The sequence below is a fragment of the Dama dama genome, chromosome 8 (assembly GCF_033118175.1).
Source record: "Dama dama isolate Ldn47 chromosome 8, ASM3311817v1, whole genome shotgun sequence".
NCBI lineage: Eukaryota > Metazoa > Chordata > Mammalia > Artiodactyla > Cervidae > Dama > Dama dama.
Window position 1 is genome coordinate 36,804,738 of NC_083688.1, and position 15,357 is coordinate 36,820,094.

The 15,357-nt window shown below is 39.1% G+C and overlaps 1 protein-coding gene across 2 annotated transcripts in view; it reads right to left on the reverse strand.

Annotated features, from left to right (window-relative positions):
* UNC80 (unc-80 homolog, NALCN channel complex subunit) overlaps nucleotides 1–15,357 on the reverse strand; it is a 226,726-nt gene that overhangs the window by 149,670 nt on the left and 61,699 nt on the right. The window contains exons 18-21 of one of the 2 annotated variants that reach the window (XM_061147929.1): nucleotides 14,600–14,698; nucleotides 10,007–10,221; nucleotides 8,744–8,850; nucleotides 4,495–4,591 (exon numbers count right to left, since the gene is read on the reverse strand). In XM_061147929.1, coding sequence (XP_061003912.1) covers nucleotides 4,495–4,591; nucleotides 8,744–8,850; nucleotides 10,007–10,221; nucleotides 14,600–14,698 — 518 coding nt within the window. The remainder of the gene's footprint in view (nucleotides 1–4,494; nucleotides 4,592–8,743; nucleotides 8,851–10,006; nucleotides 10,222–14,599; nucleotides 14,699–15,357) is intronic. The other variant, XM_061147928.1, reaches the window with a different exon arrangement.

Here is a 15,357-nt window from a genome sequence, read left to right on the forward strand (position 1 = left end):
GTCGCTTCAGTCATGTCTGGTTCTTTGTGATCATGTGGACTGTAGCCCACCAGGCTCCTCTGTCCATGGGATTCTCCAGACAAAAATACTTGAGTGGTTTGTCATGCCCTCCTCCAGGGGATCTTCCTGACCCAGGGATCGAACTTGTGTCTCTTATGTCTCCTGCATTGGCAAATAGGTTCTTTACCACTAGTGCCAGCTGGGAAGCCCATCGAGTGTTAATAGAAAACAATATATTTACTAACTCTTTGAGCTCTTAGTATGTGTCAAGTACTGTACGAGAGATATTGTATAATTTATTCTATTTTTTTGTAACAGCTATATAAGACAGATCTTTAAAATGATTTTAAAAAGAGAGAGAGTGAGAAAGAATAGAAACAGAGAGATAAAGAGGGGGACAGATGAACTAACCCTGTTTAAGTTCATGCAACAGAAAGTGATCAGGTCAGAATTCAAATTCAAACTAGTAACAAACAGCCTGTTCTCTTACCACCAGGCCACACTGTGTCTTTAGAATACCCAAATGTTTATGTTGAAGACTTTTACATCTGCTGAAGGTTGTGATTATGTCAGAAAAATTTACTGTAAGAAATTAATCAACACTGTACATGTTACAGACTGTCTAGTTGTACCCTGTTGACCTTTCATATTGTGATACTGAAAGAAACATTAAAAGTAATTTGCTTATAAAATGTACCTATTCCTAAAAAAAAAAAAAGTACCTATTCCTTATTAACTTTTTATATACATTTACTAATGTAAGGATGCCTCTTGGCTTGCTCCATCATGATGAATCTTTTAGTCTCAATACATTCTAGTTACACTTATTTACTATGTTTTTTACATTAAATTTACTGATGTATAATTTACACAGGATGCATTTCCAAAAAGTTGCTAGATCTCAAAGGACATTTCAAAATCTAGTATTTCTTTAAGAAGCATTTTCCATACAATTCATGATAGATCTGAGCACAAGGAAGTCAGTCAATTTTCCTGATCAGTTGGGGAAAAAAAAACACTGTTTTAGTTAATTAAATATCTTCCTTCAAATAGAGACAATATGATTTCTAAAATGAAATCTTCTTAGCAAATAGGAAAATATAGAATAAAAAGATGGCCAGTCTCTGAATGTAATTTCAGTTCTGTAAAATGTTCAGTAGATGTATTTTTCATTTGTTGAATAAAATCTTAGATTAAAAAAAATTCAACCACGTATTGCATTTTATCTTAACCCAGTAAAGTTAGGGTACTACATTGAAACTGAGAGTAAGAATGTTTGGTATTTGTTTTCTTCAACAACTTTAAAGAAACAGAGAAAAAAGGTAATTAAAGTAATTTAAATGAGAAAGAAATGGACAATGCATCTATCATGGATGCACAGTGATCATCTCTTCAAAGATTGCAAAGTATTAGAAAAAGGAAAAGAAAGAAATAAAAAGCAAAAGCAGGTTCAAAGTTAAGATGTTTACAAAGTCAAGGATGGCAGTTGTTGCAAAATACAAAGTACTCAGATGAGCAGATAACGTTGTTTTGATTCTTTAGAATAGCTGGGGATATCTGTCTTTTGCAAGACATCCCAAAAGAATTATCTCATAGAGTACTTTTTAAATTTTTAACAAGCCAGAGATTATGGACAAAGAATGATGATGTACAAACCATAATTTTTCTCAGTCAAAAACACATTAAATATCCCAGAATCAGTTCCAAATTTTTATCATTTTGTCTTCTAGACACACAGGTAGAGACTGTACTGTGGGTACTGTTGACGCAAACTCACCCTAGACTCAGGATGTGTGAATATTTTGTATCAGGTCTTTTCTATTTATGAATGAAATATAAAGAGTACGTGAAACAATGGCTGAAGTCTGTAAGAACAGTGGTGAGAAAAACACAAAATCCAGAAGAAACTAAGTGCATGAGCAAGACTAATGGTAACACATTTGGAATAAGAATAAGAATAAAAATATTGACCTATTACTTGAAGAAGGGAAGGGAGATAAACAGCTCAAAAGGAGGATAAACAACTCAATCGTGCTTTCTTCTTTTCTACTAAAGAGAAAAATTCACAAATGGGAAAGTACAGAAAAGCTTCATTAAGAAGGCAACAAATGTGAGAGTCCCAAATCTCTGAGGTTAGGTCTCAATTCCATCAAATTACACTCCAGGGCACAGAGAGGACTTGAAGGTGCAATCACAGTACTAGTCAAATGGCATCCAGCTAACACAGCACACGTCAGAGAATGTACTTTAGTTCCACACTTCCTTCTCAAACCACCACCACAAAAATCTGTTTATAATACTAAGAACTTTGAACATTAGATGTATCTTCTCTGAAATATGAGTGGAAAGAGTGCAAGAGGACTCAAAATGACAAAGTTCCCAATTAGTAGGAAGATTCTTGAAACCACAGACCTGACCTTTTATGACCCTATGGACTGTAGTCTGCCCAGCTCCTCTGTCCATGGGATTCTCCAGGCAAGAATACCAGAGTGGGTTGCCATGCCCTCCTCCTGGGGATCTTGCCAACCTAAGGGGGGTTCCCCCCAGTGCTTACATCTCTTACATCTCCTGCATTGGCAGGCAGGTTCTTTACCACTAGCACCACCTGGGAAGCCCCTTGATGTATGCATGCTTAGCCAAATTCTGTAAGAGAGAATTAGATAGAGAGGATCACTAAAAAGATAAAACACAACAAAACAAAAACCACATAGGAACCACTTGGTTTTGTGAAGAAAATATCATGTTAAACTAAATTACTTTCCTCCTTTTGACAGAGTTATAAAGGTATCAGTGAGATAATTTTTTGGTAAAGTCTGATGATGTTTTTGTAATAATGTGGGAAAAGTTCTTGCTGATCACTGTATATTAAATGTATCATTGGCTGAAAACTGTAGCCACAAGTTGTTAATCAATAAAAGTCAACTATACGTATTCTAGGAGCTGTGGGTTTTTTTTTTTTTTTCTATTTTCCTGTTTAGTAATAATATTAACAACTTGGATGAAAATAGGGAAATGTGTATGTCTCTGCTGATGGATTTTTGCAGTATGCAGGATATTGGTTCCCAAACCAGGGATCAAACCCAAGCCCTCTGCCTTGGGAGAGTGGAGTGTTAACCACTGGACCACCAGGGACATCCCTGCTGATGGATTTTTATAGCACAATTGTACAGAAGATTCAGAATTTAACTTGTTTTGGGTTCTATCTCTTAACTTCCTTCCCGGGTAAGTGACTTAACTACTCTTCATGTTAATGAAACAATACATATTATTTATTCTGAGATGAAGAATTAATAATAGCTACATTGAAATAATACATGATATTCATTCATGTAAAGGACAACTGGCAAAGGCTAATCCCAAATTCAACACAAACCAACGCTGTGATGTGAAAACAGACAATGCGGTCTTAAATTGTGTTCATCTACTAGTTATACCCCTGGAGCTTAACAGTTACACTATCTGTTACACTGATTAAAGTCAAATATAGTGTATTACAGTCCATCTGAAGCACCCCATTTTGTAAAGCATATCATCTAATTATGGTATATAGTAAAATAGAATTGGGATGGTGATAGATCTAGAGACGTTTCTATGTAAGGAAAACAAAAGGAATCAACAATATTTAACCAGCAGAAGTGAGATCAAAAGAGAGAACATGAAAGAGATAATAGGTGAAACTAGCAATGTGTGTATGAATGAGTGTATAAGTGCGTATGTGGTGGGGGGGGGGCTGCCTAGAGATATCAAAACTAGACCAGTGAGTCAAAAGTATGGATAAGTATATTTTCAGAATATAAGGAAAGTCTTTCTAACAATGGAAACTGTCTAGTTCTGAAACAGATTGCTTTGTACAGTCATAAGCTTCCCCTCGGTGGAAGTGCTCAGAGGGTGGCTGGCCACCTGTCAGGGATTTATTGTGCAGAATTCCTAAGTAGATGGTGGGTGGATAAAAGGATATCTGAAGGTTCTTTAAAGCTCTTAGATTTTTAATAAAGGACAGAACAGGAGAAGAAAAGCCTGTGCCTTATTCTTTGTAAATCCAGGGCCCACTAGGGAATGAGGAACACAGTAGAACATCCACTAATATGAGTTGAACCAAATGGTTAACAGATAGAGACATAAGTTTAGACATCTCTATTTAAAGGGTAGGGCTTGCCACGTGGCGCAGTGATAAAGAATCCTCCTGTCAATGCAGGAGATCCAGGAGATGCAGGTTCGATCCCTGGGTTGGGAAGCTCCCCTGGAGTAGGACATGGCAATCCACTCTAGTATTCTGCCTGGAAAATCCTATGGACAGAGAAGCCTGGCAGGCTGCAGTCCGTGGGGTCACAAAGAGTCAGTCATGACTTGGTGAAGAGTAATGCAAGCAACATACATATGAGGAAAAAATTATTAAGAAATCAAGGAAAATATAAAGTAGATCACTTAATCTAATCAAATGTTTGTTTCATGTAATGAAAGTTGCATGCAATTCTTAGGTCAAATGATTTTTACCAAGACGCTTGAAGAAATTTTCTTCTTCGTCTCTTCCGTTTTCCATTCCACTCCCTGGCCCACCTTCAGAAAGCTTCACGGCACTGGTGAATTTGACCTAAGAAAAAACAAGAAGTCAGGTAACTCAATTCAAAAGAAATTCTTTGTGTTTATACTAACCTTTACCTTAGAAGAAATGGAGTAGCCATGATAGTCAACAAGAGTCTGAAATGCAGTAGTTGGATGCAACCTCAAAAACGACAGAATGATCTCTGTTTGTTTCCAAGGCAAACCATTCAATATCACAGTAATCCAAGCCTATGCCCCAACCAGTAATGCTGAAGAAGCTGAAGTTGAACGGTTCTATGAAGACCTATAAGACCTTCTAGAATTAAAACCCCCAAAAGATGTCGTTTTCATTATAGAGGACTGGAATGCAAAAGTAGGAAGTCAAGAAACACCTGGAGTAACAGGCAAATTTGGCCTTGGAGTACAGAATGAAGCAGGGCAAAGGTTAATAGAGTTCTGCCAAGAGAATGCACTGGTCATAGCAAACACCCTCTTCCAACAACACAAGAGGACTCTACACATGGACATCACCAGATGGTCAACACTGAAATAAGACTGATTATATTCTTTGCATCTGAAGATGGAGAAGCTCTATACAGTCAGCAAAAACAAGACCAGGAGCTGAGTGTGGCTCAGATCATGAGCTCCTTATTGCCAAATTCAGGCTTAAATTGAAGAAAGTGGGGAAAACCACTAGACCATTCAGGTATGACCTAAATCAAATCCCTTATGACTATAGAGCAGAAGTGAGAAATAGACTCAAGGGACTAGATCTGATAGATGGATGGAGGTTCGTGACATTGTACAGGAGATAATAGGAATCAAGACCATCCCCAAGAAAAGGAAATGCAAAAAAAAAGCAAAATGGCTGTCTGAGGAGGCCTTACAAATAGCTGTGAAAAGAATAGAAGTGAAAAGCCAAGGAGAAAAGGAAAGATATACCCATTTGAATGCAGAGTTCCAAAGAATAGCAATGAGAGATAAGAAAGCCTTCCTCAGCGAACAATGCAAAGAAATAGAGGAAAACAATAGAATGGGGAAGACTAGAGATCTCTTTAAGAAAATTAGAGATACGAAGGGAACATTTCACGCGAAGATGGGCTCAATAAAGGACAGAAATGGTATGGACCTAACAGAAGCAGAAGATATTAAGAAGAGATGGCAAGAATACACAGAAAAACTGTACAAAAAAGATCTTCATGACCCAGATAATCACGAAGATGTAATCACTGCCACTCACCCAGAGCCAGACACCCTGGAATATGAAGTCAGGTGGGCCTTAGGAAGCATCACTACAAACAAAGCTAGTGGAGGTGATGGAATTCCAGTTGAGCTATTTCAAATCCTAAAAGATGATGCTGTCAAAGTGCTGCACTCAATATGCCAGCAAATTTGGAAAACTCAGCAATGGCCACAGGGCTGGCAAAGGTCAGTTTTCATTCCAATCCCAAAGAAAGGCAATGCCAAAGAATGCTCAAACTACCACACAATTGCACCCATCTCACAAGCTACTAAAGTAATGCTCAAAATTCTCCAAGCCAGGCTTCAGCAATACGTGAACTTCCAGATGTTCAAGCTGGTTTTAGAAAAGGCAGAGGAACCAGAGATCAAATTGCCAACATCTGCTGGATCATCGAAAAAGCAAGAGAGTTCCAGAAAAGCATCTATTTCTGCTTTATTGACTATGCCAAAGCCTTTGACTGTATGGATCACAATAAACTGTGGAAAATTCTGAAGGAGATGGGAATACCAGACCATCTGACCTGCCTCTTGAGAAACCTGTATGCAGATCAGGAAGCAACAGTTAGAACTGGACATGGAACAACAGACTGGTTCCAAATAGGAAAAGGAGTACGTCAAGGCTGTATATTGTCACCCCGCTTATTTAACTTCTATGCAGAGTACATCATGAGAAATGTTGGGCTGGAGGAAGCACAAGTTGAAATCAAGATTGCTGGGAGAAATATCAATAACCTCAGATATGCAGATGACACCACCCTTATGGCAGAAAGTGAAGAAGAACTAAAAAACTTGAGGAAAGTGAAAGAGGAGAGTGAAAAAGTTGGCTTAAGGCTCAAAATTCAGAAAACTAAGATCATGGCATCTGGTCCCATCACTTCGTGGCAAATAGATGGGGAAACAGTGGAAACAGTGGCTGACTTTATTTTTGGAGGTTCTAAAATCACTGCAGATGGTGATTACAGTCATGAAATTAAAAGATGCTTACTCCTTGGAAGGAAAGTTATGACCAACCTAGATTGCATATTAAAAAGCAGAGACAGTAGTTTGTTAACAAAGGTCCGTCTAGTCAAGGCTATGGTTTTCCCAGTAGTCATGTATGGATGTGAGAGTTGGACTATAAAGAAAGCTGAGCACCGAAGAATTGATGCTTTTGAACTGTGGTGTTGGAGAAGACTCTTGAGAGTCCCTTGGACTGCAAGGAGATCCAACTAGTCCATCCTAAAGGAGATCAGTCCTGGGTGTTCATTGGAAGGACTGATGTTGAAGCTGAAACTCCAATATTTGGCCACCTGATATGAAGAGCTGACTCACTTGAAAAGACCCTGAGGCTGGGAAAGATTGAGGACAGGAGGAGAAGGGGATGACAGAGGATGAGATGGTCAGATGGTATCACCTACTCAATGAATATGGGTTTGGGTAGACTCTGGCAGTTGATGATGGATAGGGAGGCCTGGCGTGCTGGGGTTCATGGGGTTGCAAAGAGTCGGACATGACTTAGTGACTGGAATGAACCTTTACCTTGAAAAATAATTTGTTTGTGATATAAAGGTCACTTCATTTCTTCCGATTTCCATATCTGGTTAGCTAGTCTATAGAGTTTATTTCCATGTACCAAAAAAGATATCACTTACAACTATACTTTGAAGGAGAGTCTTGGTCACAGACTGAAAGTAAAATAATTGGGCACTGTGGAAATAGTTTAGTAAACAATTGAGATATTCTTAGAGTTTAATTCTGCTAAAGTCCAAACTCAGATTTATGAACAAGTCTTATTCATCCTTTATAAAAAAACACCACAGCTGAGAATCAGATGAAAGTAAAAGATAGACAAATAGAAGATTCCAAATCTCTATGTAAGAATCAGTAAAAATGGATTCACAAGGTGTCCTATAATTAAAGTGCAATAACATGCTTTCCCCCTAATGCTTAAGATGTGTTTGTTTACAGCAAAGTAAAGAAGTTATATACTTCACAGACTCTCAAATACTTGGCCAACTTTTAGTAAAAAGAATATGAAGGAGGAATTACAAATATATCTTCTAAATGTCTCATAATATTGCTATATTCTTTTTATAATTTCAAAATATTATTTTTGAAAGAGATAGAAGAAAATTGGTTTTCTAAGAAGAAAAAGTTTAGGCAAATAATTTGTGTATAAAGGAATGTAACTTCCATCACACGCTGACAATTACTGTGAGCAGACCATGAACTAGTCACAAGGAAGATTCTTATCAGAAATGGCTTTCAGTAAGAATTATGACCTTTTCCAAACTGCAGGCTACTATGATGCTTAACAGATGAAGGCAAGAAGTGGGAAAAATCACCCTGAACTTCTTTATTCTTGTCAATGGGGAGAATGGTTCAGATGGTAGAAAAAGGAGGGAACAAAGATAAACTCTGTGTGTGTATAAAAGAAATATATACACACTGTACAGTTATGTGTCCTTCGATAGGATCTCAAGATGTGAGGATTTCACATGTGTGTTAAAAATAGCTGGGAATTAATATCTATATGGAGCTTCCCAGGTGACTCAGTGGTAAAGAATCTGCCTGCCAATGCAGGAGATGCAAGTTCGAACCCTGGGCCCAGAAATCCCCTGGAAGAGGAAATGGCGACCCACTCCAATACACCTGCCTGGAAAATTTCACTGATGGAGGAGTTTGGTGGGCTACAGTCCATGGGGTCACAAAGAGTAAGACACAGCTGAGCACGAGCACAAATAGCTATATACCTCTTTATAGCTGCATTACAGTTTTATTTAAAGTTTTGTCACATTTTTCCTTTCTGTGATTGCCTAATACTAAGACATCTTAGTTTCCATAGTTCATTTAAGTTCCCCAAACTTACTTAACTTGAAGAGAATTTCTTCAGCCCCTCCAGGTGTTTAGCACTTCTCAGCCCTGACATTTTTCTATTAGTGACTACAACATTCCCTTACATAAGTAACGTCCTGTTTACCTTGGAGCTTTGCCTGATGAAAGACAGGCGGTCCACAGAACTGATGTCCAGGAGGTCTTCCACGCCATCTGCCAGGCCCGAGAGGGAGGAGCGTTTCAGCCAGTTTCCTAGTTAATAATTTTTTACAAAATTAGACCATTATAGCATTTTCTCCCAAATGGATTAAACAAAAATGTTAGCATAGGCCCAAAAAGCAATGAAAGTTACATGACCCAATGTAAACAAAAGTGAACAGAAATTGTTTTCAAAATGTACATGCTTTGAACAAAAACATTCACTGTTGGACTATAAGATCGCATGACTAAGATCAGGACAAAAAGAACCTGGGCCTCTTGGGTGATTAAAAGTGTAATCCATGCAGTCCTTGTCAAATTTCACATATTCCATTAAGTCCTGTTGATTTTACCTCCAAAGTGTCTCTCAAATATGTCCATTTCTTTCCATCTACATGGTCACCACCCAGTCTAAGCTACCATTACTTATACCTGGACCATAATGCAGCTTTCCCTCTGGTCCCTTATCCACTCATGCTGCCTCCAGTATGTTTCCATGCAGTGATCTTCTAGAAAAAAATTTACCTGATCATGGCTTATGTTACCCCCCTGTTCAACATCCCATCTGGCCTCTGTAGGGCTGAAAGATGAAGAGCCAAGTGACCTGCAAGGCCCACAGTACTCTGGTCTCTGTGGCTCCACCACTGTCATGCAGCCGCTCTTGTCTCAGTTCTTCCATGTCCCTCCCTCCTAATACCTTTGCATATTGCATTGCTACCACTTGGAGTGCTCTCCTTCCTCCTTCTCCCAAGTACTCTGCAGATATTAATGTCACCTCCTTCAGGAAGCCTTCCCTGATTTCTGCCTCCTCTTCCCATTGCAGTTGGGTCTTGCTATTGCATGCTTTCACAGCACCATGTAGATTTCCTTCATAAAATTCATAGCTTGCAACTAAACTTTGTTGTATAATGATCTGCTTCAGTGGTTGCCACCCCTCATAGATTGTAAGTTCAGCAAAGTCAGACACCATGAAATGTTGCTCATCATTTAATCACTGAGGTTTAGCACAGGGTTTGCGCACCCTAGAAGCTCACATAAAGGTTTGAGAAATACCTGCTGAAAGGAATGAATGAATGAATGAATCACCCTATATTTGTGACTTGAAAGCTTTCCCTTTCTCTACTTTCCCATGCATTGCTCTGTTCTGATTAGGAGCTGATTTGAGGACATGGCAGGGAATAAGAGAATCCATAAAATAAAAAAGACATACTTTTACCTATAGGAAGTTTAAGCTTCTTCCGGAGTGAAATCCTGCGGGACCGGGAGCGGGCGCGCCTGTCAGAGGTGGTCCCTGAATGGGCAGTGGTACATTCTGAAGTGTCTTGCTCAGACTGGCTGCTGGTGTCACTTGCCGCACTCTGGGATTTGAACATCTTGCGCCAGAAATCTTTTCGCCCCAGGTTTCCCCCTTGCATTTGTTCATCGCTGAAAGCAGGCAGAGGGGATGGTTAAATGTCTGACAACACATGTGAAAGTCTCTTAAATCTCTTTCAACCTCCTGTCAGTGACATGGAGGCAAATTATGCAAGATGACCTGTGATGGGCTGGGATTAGCAAGGGGCAGAGTGGGAATGGAAGGAGGAAGACCCAGCTTGACTCCCTGAGCTCTTCCTGAAAATAGTTACAGCTCAGCTGTCAAGTTGAGGACATCATTTTGTTTCAACCATAATGTAAGACTAAATATTATTGCAGGTAATCGTCTGTGAGTGTGGGTCATAAAAAAACACTTACGGTGTCAGTAAATATTTAACTTTTTCTTTGAAGTTCCCTGAGCAGTGTGTAGTACCATATCCTACGCCCATCTCCACCCCAGGACCGTATAATTCTTGGCCCTAAATAAACTCATAAAAATATTTGAATGAATGAATAAATAAAATACAATCACCACACCCAGGGAATGCATCATAATTTTTCACTGTTATTTTTATGATGCCTGATTATTTAGCTTTCTTATGTGAAAGAATCTTAAGGCTTAAAAGTAAAAAAAAATTTAGTCTGACTTAATAAGACAAATGGGAACATTGCCAAAGGGATTTTTGACTAGGGCATTTCACAAGAGGAGAAAAACTAGTGGCCAATGGTAATACGGAGCTTAATTTCATTAGGTATTAACAAAAAAAGGTCAGTTGAAATCAGATCCCTATTTTCACTCATTAAAAGGACAAAGATTAAGAAGGGGTAGGGAAATGGAGAGAAAGCAAGGGTACTATGATACAGTCATGGTGAGATATAATGATTCAACCTTTCTGGAAGGTAATTTGGTAATATGTGATGTAAAGCCTATAGCTACAACAATGACACAGAAATTCAACTTCCCGGAAGTTATCCCCAGGAAATGATGGAATAATATACTAAGATGTACATATAAGAAGGTTAGATGCTCACTGAGATTTTGGGCCAATGACAAAACACCGGAAACAATTTCAATATTCAATTCTAGGAAAAGAGTTGAAGAAATTGTAGGACTTCCATATGATGGCACCCTCTGTAGTCATTAAAATGCTATTTTCACAAGACTAACGAAATGGGGTACGTTCACGATATACTGTTAAACTAAAAGGCAGTAGTCAAATAAATGGATTAAGCAGGTTATCATCAGTTTAATTATTTTTAAAGAAGCACACATGTGATTATGTGTCTGTGTGCAAACTTGTGTGTACACATGCTCAAATGTGTATTCAGCATAATATACCAAATGTTGACAGTGGTTATCTCTAGTTGAAGGTATTTTGATTTTAAAATTATTTTTCTCTATTTGTGTGTGTGTGTGTTTTCCACATTTGGCAACTTGATCAACATATATTACTTCAGTCATTTGGAAAGAAAAGGTTAGAGAAAATAGTAACATATGATGAAATGTATTTGGGGGGTTTTAGGTACTGATTTATTTATAAGCATTGGGGTTAAACCTGGGATCTACCTAAAATTTGATAGTACCGTATAAAAGCAATCATTTTCTGGGGATATTTATATAGGGATGCAGGTTTTCTCTCTCAAAACGTCATGAGGGTAATAAAACCTTTAATGATCATTTTAAAAATAATTTTATGTGTTTATTTTTGGCCGTGCTCATCTTTGTTGCCGTGAGGGCTACTCTCTAGTTGCGGTGGGAGGGTTTCTCATCGTGATTTCTACTCTCATTGTGGAGCACGGGCTCTAGGCACACAGCCTTCAGTAGCTGCAGTGCTGGGCTCAGCAGTTGTATCTCCGGGGTTCCAGAGCACGAGGCTCAGAAGTTGTGGTACGCGGGCTTAGTCGCCCCGTGGCATGTGGGATCTTCTCAGATAAGGGATCGAACCCTTGTCTCCTGTATTGGCAGGCAGATTCTTCAACACTGAGCCACCAGGGAAGCCCAAAATCTTTATTTATTATTTTCATTCAGGACATTCTGTTTCTCAAATATTGTGGCGCTTAGTCGCTCAGTCATGTCTAACTCATTGCGATCCCACGGCCTATAACCCACCAGACTCCTCTGTCCATGAGGATTCTCCAGGCAAGAACACTGGAGTGGGTTGCCATGCCCTCCTCCAGGGGATCTTCCCAAACCAGGGATCGAACCCAGGTCTCCCACATTACAGGAGGATTCTTCACTGTCTAAGCCACCAGGGAAGCCCTACAGTGTGAATTTAAATCAGTGTTTCTGAATCTGACTTCCCGGTTATTTTATCAAATGCTCACAGTATATGAAGCATTTTTTACCTCCGGGGAATCTGTGACACAATGGTGAGCATATTGACCATGTGGCCTGAGTGGGGAAATGTCCAGGGAAGCTATAATTGATCAGCTTTACAATAAAGTGCCAAATCAGCTTTGTCCAAAGGGTATGTATCAGTCATGAGTTTCCAAGAAATGGGCACATAGAACTGCTTTTAATGTCACTCATTTGATTTTTAAGAGGGAATTTTTAATGTGATTTTTAAGAGAGAAAACGGAGAAGCAAAGGGTATGAAAGGCCGGGAAGGGGAACAGAGAGAAAGAGAAGGCAATGTAGGAGCCAGGATTACCCACCTACTTTTCTTCAGTGCTAAACAGAGGACGTGGCAGCTCATCTCCTGGGCCCACTTGGATCAGGGAAAATTCCCATACTTGACATTCTACGACATCCCTCCAAGTGGAAATTGTTATGTAGAGGCACATTAAAACATGTATCTTTCCTCAAGGGAGAGAATAGACACATGCTAAATGCTAAGAAATCAAGTGGTATTTACAGAACCACGGAAAGAGAGTATTTGCAATTGAGAAAACTAAATCACCTATCAAGGTAGATAGTTTTATGTTTTAAATCTAGTTAACCTATTCAACCATTCTTCTTGTTCAGATTAACTCAATAGTTGTTAGTGTTATTTTGGGAAAAAAAAGTCCTCTCTCATTTTTTTTGGATAGATTCTGTATGTAAGGACTTTTAACTAGTCTGTGGTTGGTTATTCAGCTACAGACACATCTTTGCCTTTCAGGGAAAATTCCCTGAAAGGAAATTTGCCTTTCATGGTTTTTTTTCCCTTAGAACTTAAGTTTGGATTTTTTACTGTGTCCTTAAAAACTTCTTTAAAGGAAAAACTAAACTTCAATTTTGAGAATAGAAATTAAAGAAGACAAAGGCTTAATGGTAATTCGATAAGTCCATCCTTTCATTGACTGTCATACACTCATTCTTGATATATATTAAGAGCTTACTATGGATCCAGCAAGGTCTATTGAGGCACTGGGGCTGTAGTGGTTAAGTAAAAACTCACATAGTCTCTGGACCCATGGAGTTGATTTACCTTCTCTTTACTTGCATCACTGACTTGATGGACAAGAGTTTGAGCAAGCTCCAGGAATTAGTGATGGACAGGGAAGCCTGGCATGCTGCAGTCCATGGGGTTGCAAAGAGTTGGACACAACAGAGCAACTGAACTACTTTTACCCACTCATTTTAGGGGCAGTTTCTAAAATTTTGAAGGGCTGTAAGAATTGTGCAGGCTTTTTGTTCCTTAAAGGTTTTGCTTGCTTGTTGTGGGTTGCCAGGGTCCTATGTGATGACATGACTTCCTTGACTGTACAGAGGGGATACCATAAAACCTAGAATCCCCTACAGAATTTCTGGAATAATAATCATTTTGTACTAAATAATGGTTTTGGGAGGCAGAATGGCATACTAAAAGGATCATATTTTAAGTATTGATCAACATCACTTATGAGTAAATAGGTCTCAAAAGAAGAATGAATACAAATGAGTCTTGCATAGAACTAGACTGTATTTAGTTTCTACAATAATCTTAACATTTTCTGGGGGCACTATTTTCATGATGCTTTTGATATTGCCATTATCAAAAGTGGAATAAATTGATAACAGAGGCACTGGAGTGGATCTCTGGAGAGAACCAAGATGAAACGGATGAGTCTGTTAGGTAAAGCTGGACATGAGAGAAGATTATCTTACATATTTCTGGATAAGCTTCAGTTATTGACAGTTGTAAGTTACTTATAAGTGATATTTTAAGCAAGAAAGTGGATGACATCGCCCTTGCACCTGCTATACATGCTCCTTTTCAAGATTTACCTGCAAGATTGTGCATGGAAGACAGAAGTGGGGTAGAGGCTGGAAACAGGAAAGGCAGTGAGGGAGGCTTCCTGGAAGCATGAAGTTGATTACTTGTGATTTGAGCCTGTAGAGATAAGTCTCACGGGAATGAAAAGTAAAGGGCAGAAGCAAGGAGAAGTTCAACAGAAAGGAAAAGCAAATAGCAGCTTGGAAAAGAGAATTTCTTCCATGGGGATGTGCTCAGCCCATTGCATTGGAGACAAAGCTAATTCTACTTACTGCTCTGGAGTCTGTGAGGGGCGACCGGACATAAAGCTGCGACATTCCTCAGGTGCGGCAGTCACCTGGCCTTTATCCACCACGCTTCCCGCCTCTGACCTGTGCAAATGGTGCATTCCACCAATCACAGCAGAGCAGGACACCACTTCTCAGCAATTCATAGACTTCATAAAGCAAAACACTGTTACAGACAACCTAAATGGACTGCACACTCCCTGTATCATCATGAGTCTATGTTGCTATGGAATTTATGTCCTACCATTTAACTTATGACCTAGTGCATTATTGCCTAAGAACACTACAATACCATCATTGCACACAGAGGCAGTAACTGCAGGCAGGGTGTTAGATTGAGGCATCTCTTTTAATCTTCATAAGTGACATTTCTTATAGAACAGGCATACAATAAATTCTGCTTCTTGTTGTTGTTTAGTCACTAAGTCATGTCCAACTCTTTGTGACTCCATGGACTATAGCCTGCCAGGCTCCTCTGTCCATGGAATTTCCAAGGCAAGAAAACTGGAATTGGTTGCCATTTCCTTTTCCAGGGGATCTTCCTGATCCAGGAAGTGAGCCCATGTTTCCTGCATTGGCAGGCAGAATCTTTACTACTAAGCCACCTGCAAAGCCCTTAAATTCATGTTTACTAGAAGAAAACAGAATTGGACATGTCTCAGCCGTTTATCTTTTCACCATGTTAAAAATATTACTTACTGAACAGAATGATATGGTATCAGTAATTACTTTTTCTTTCTGGA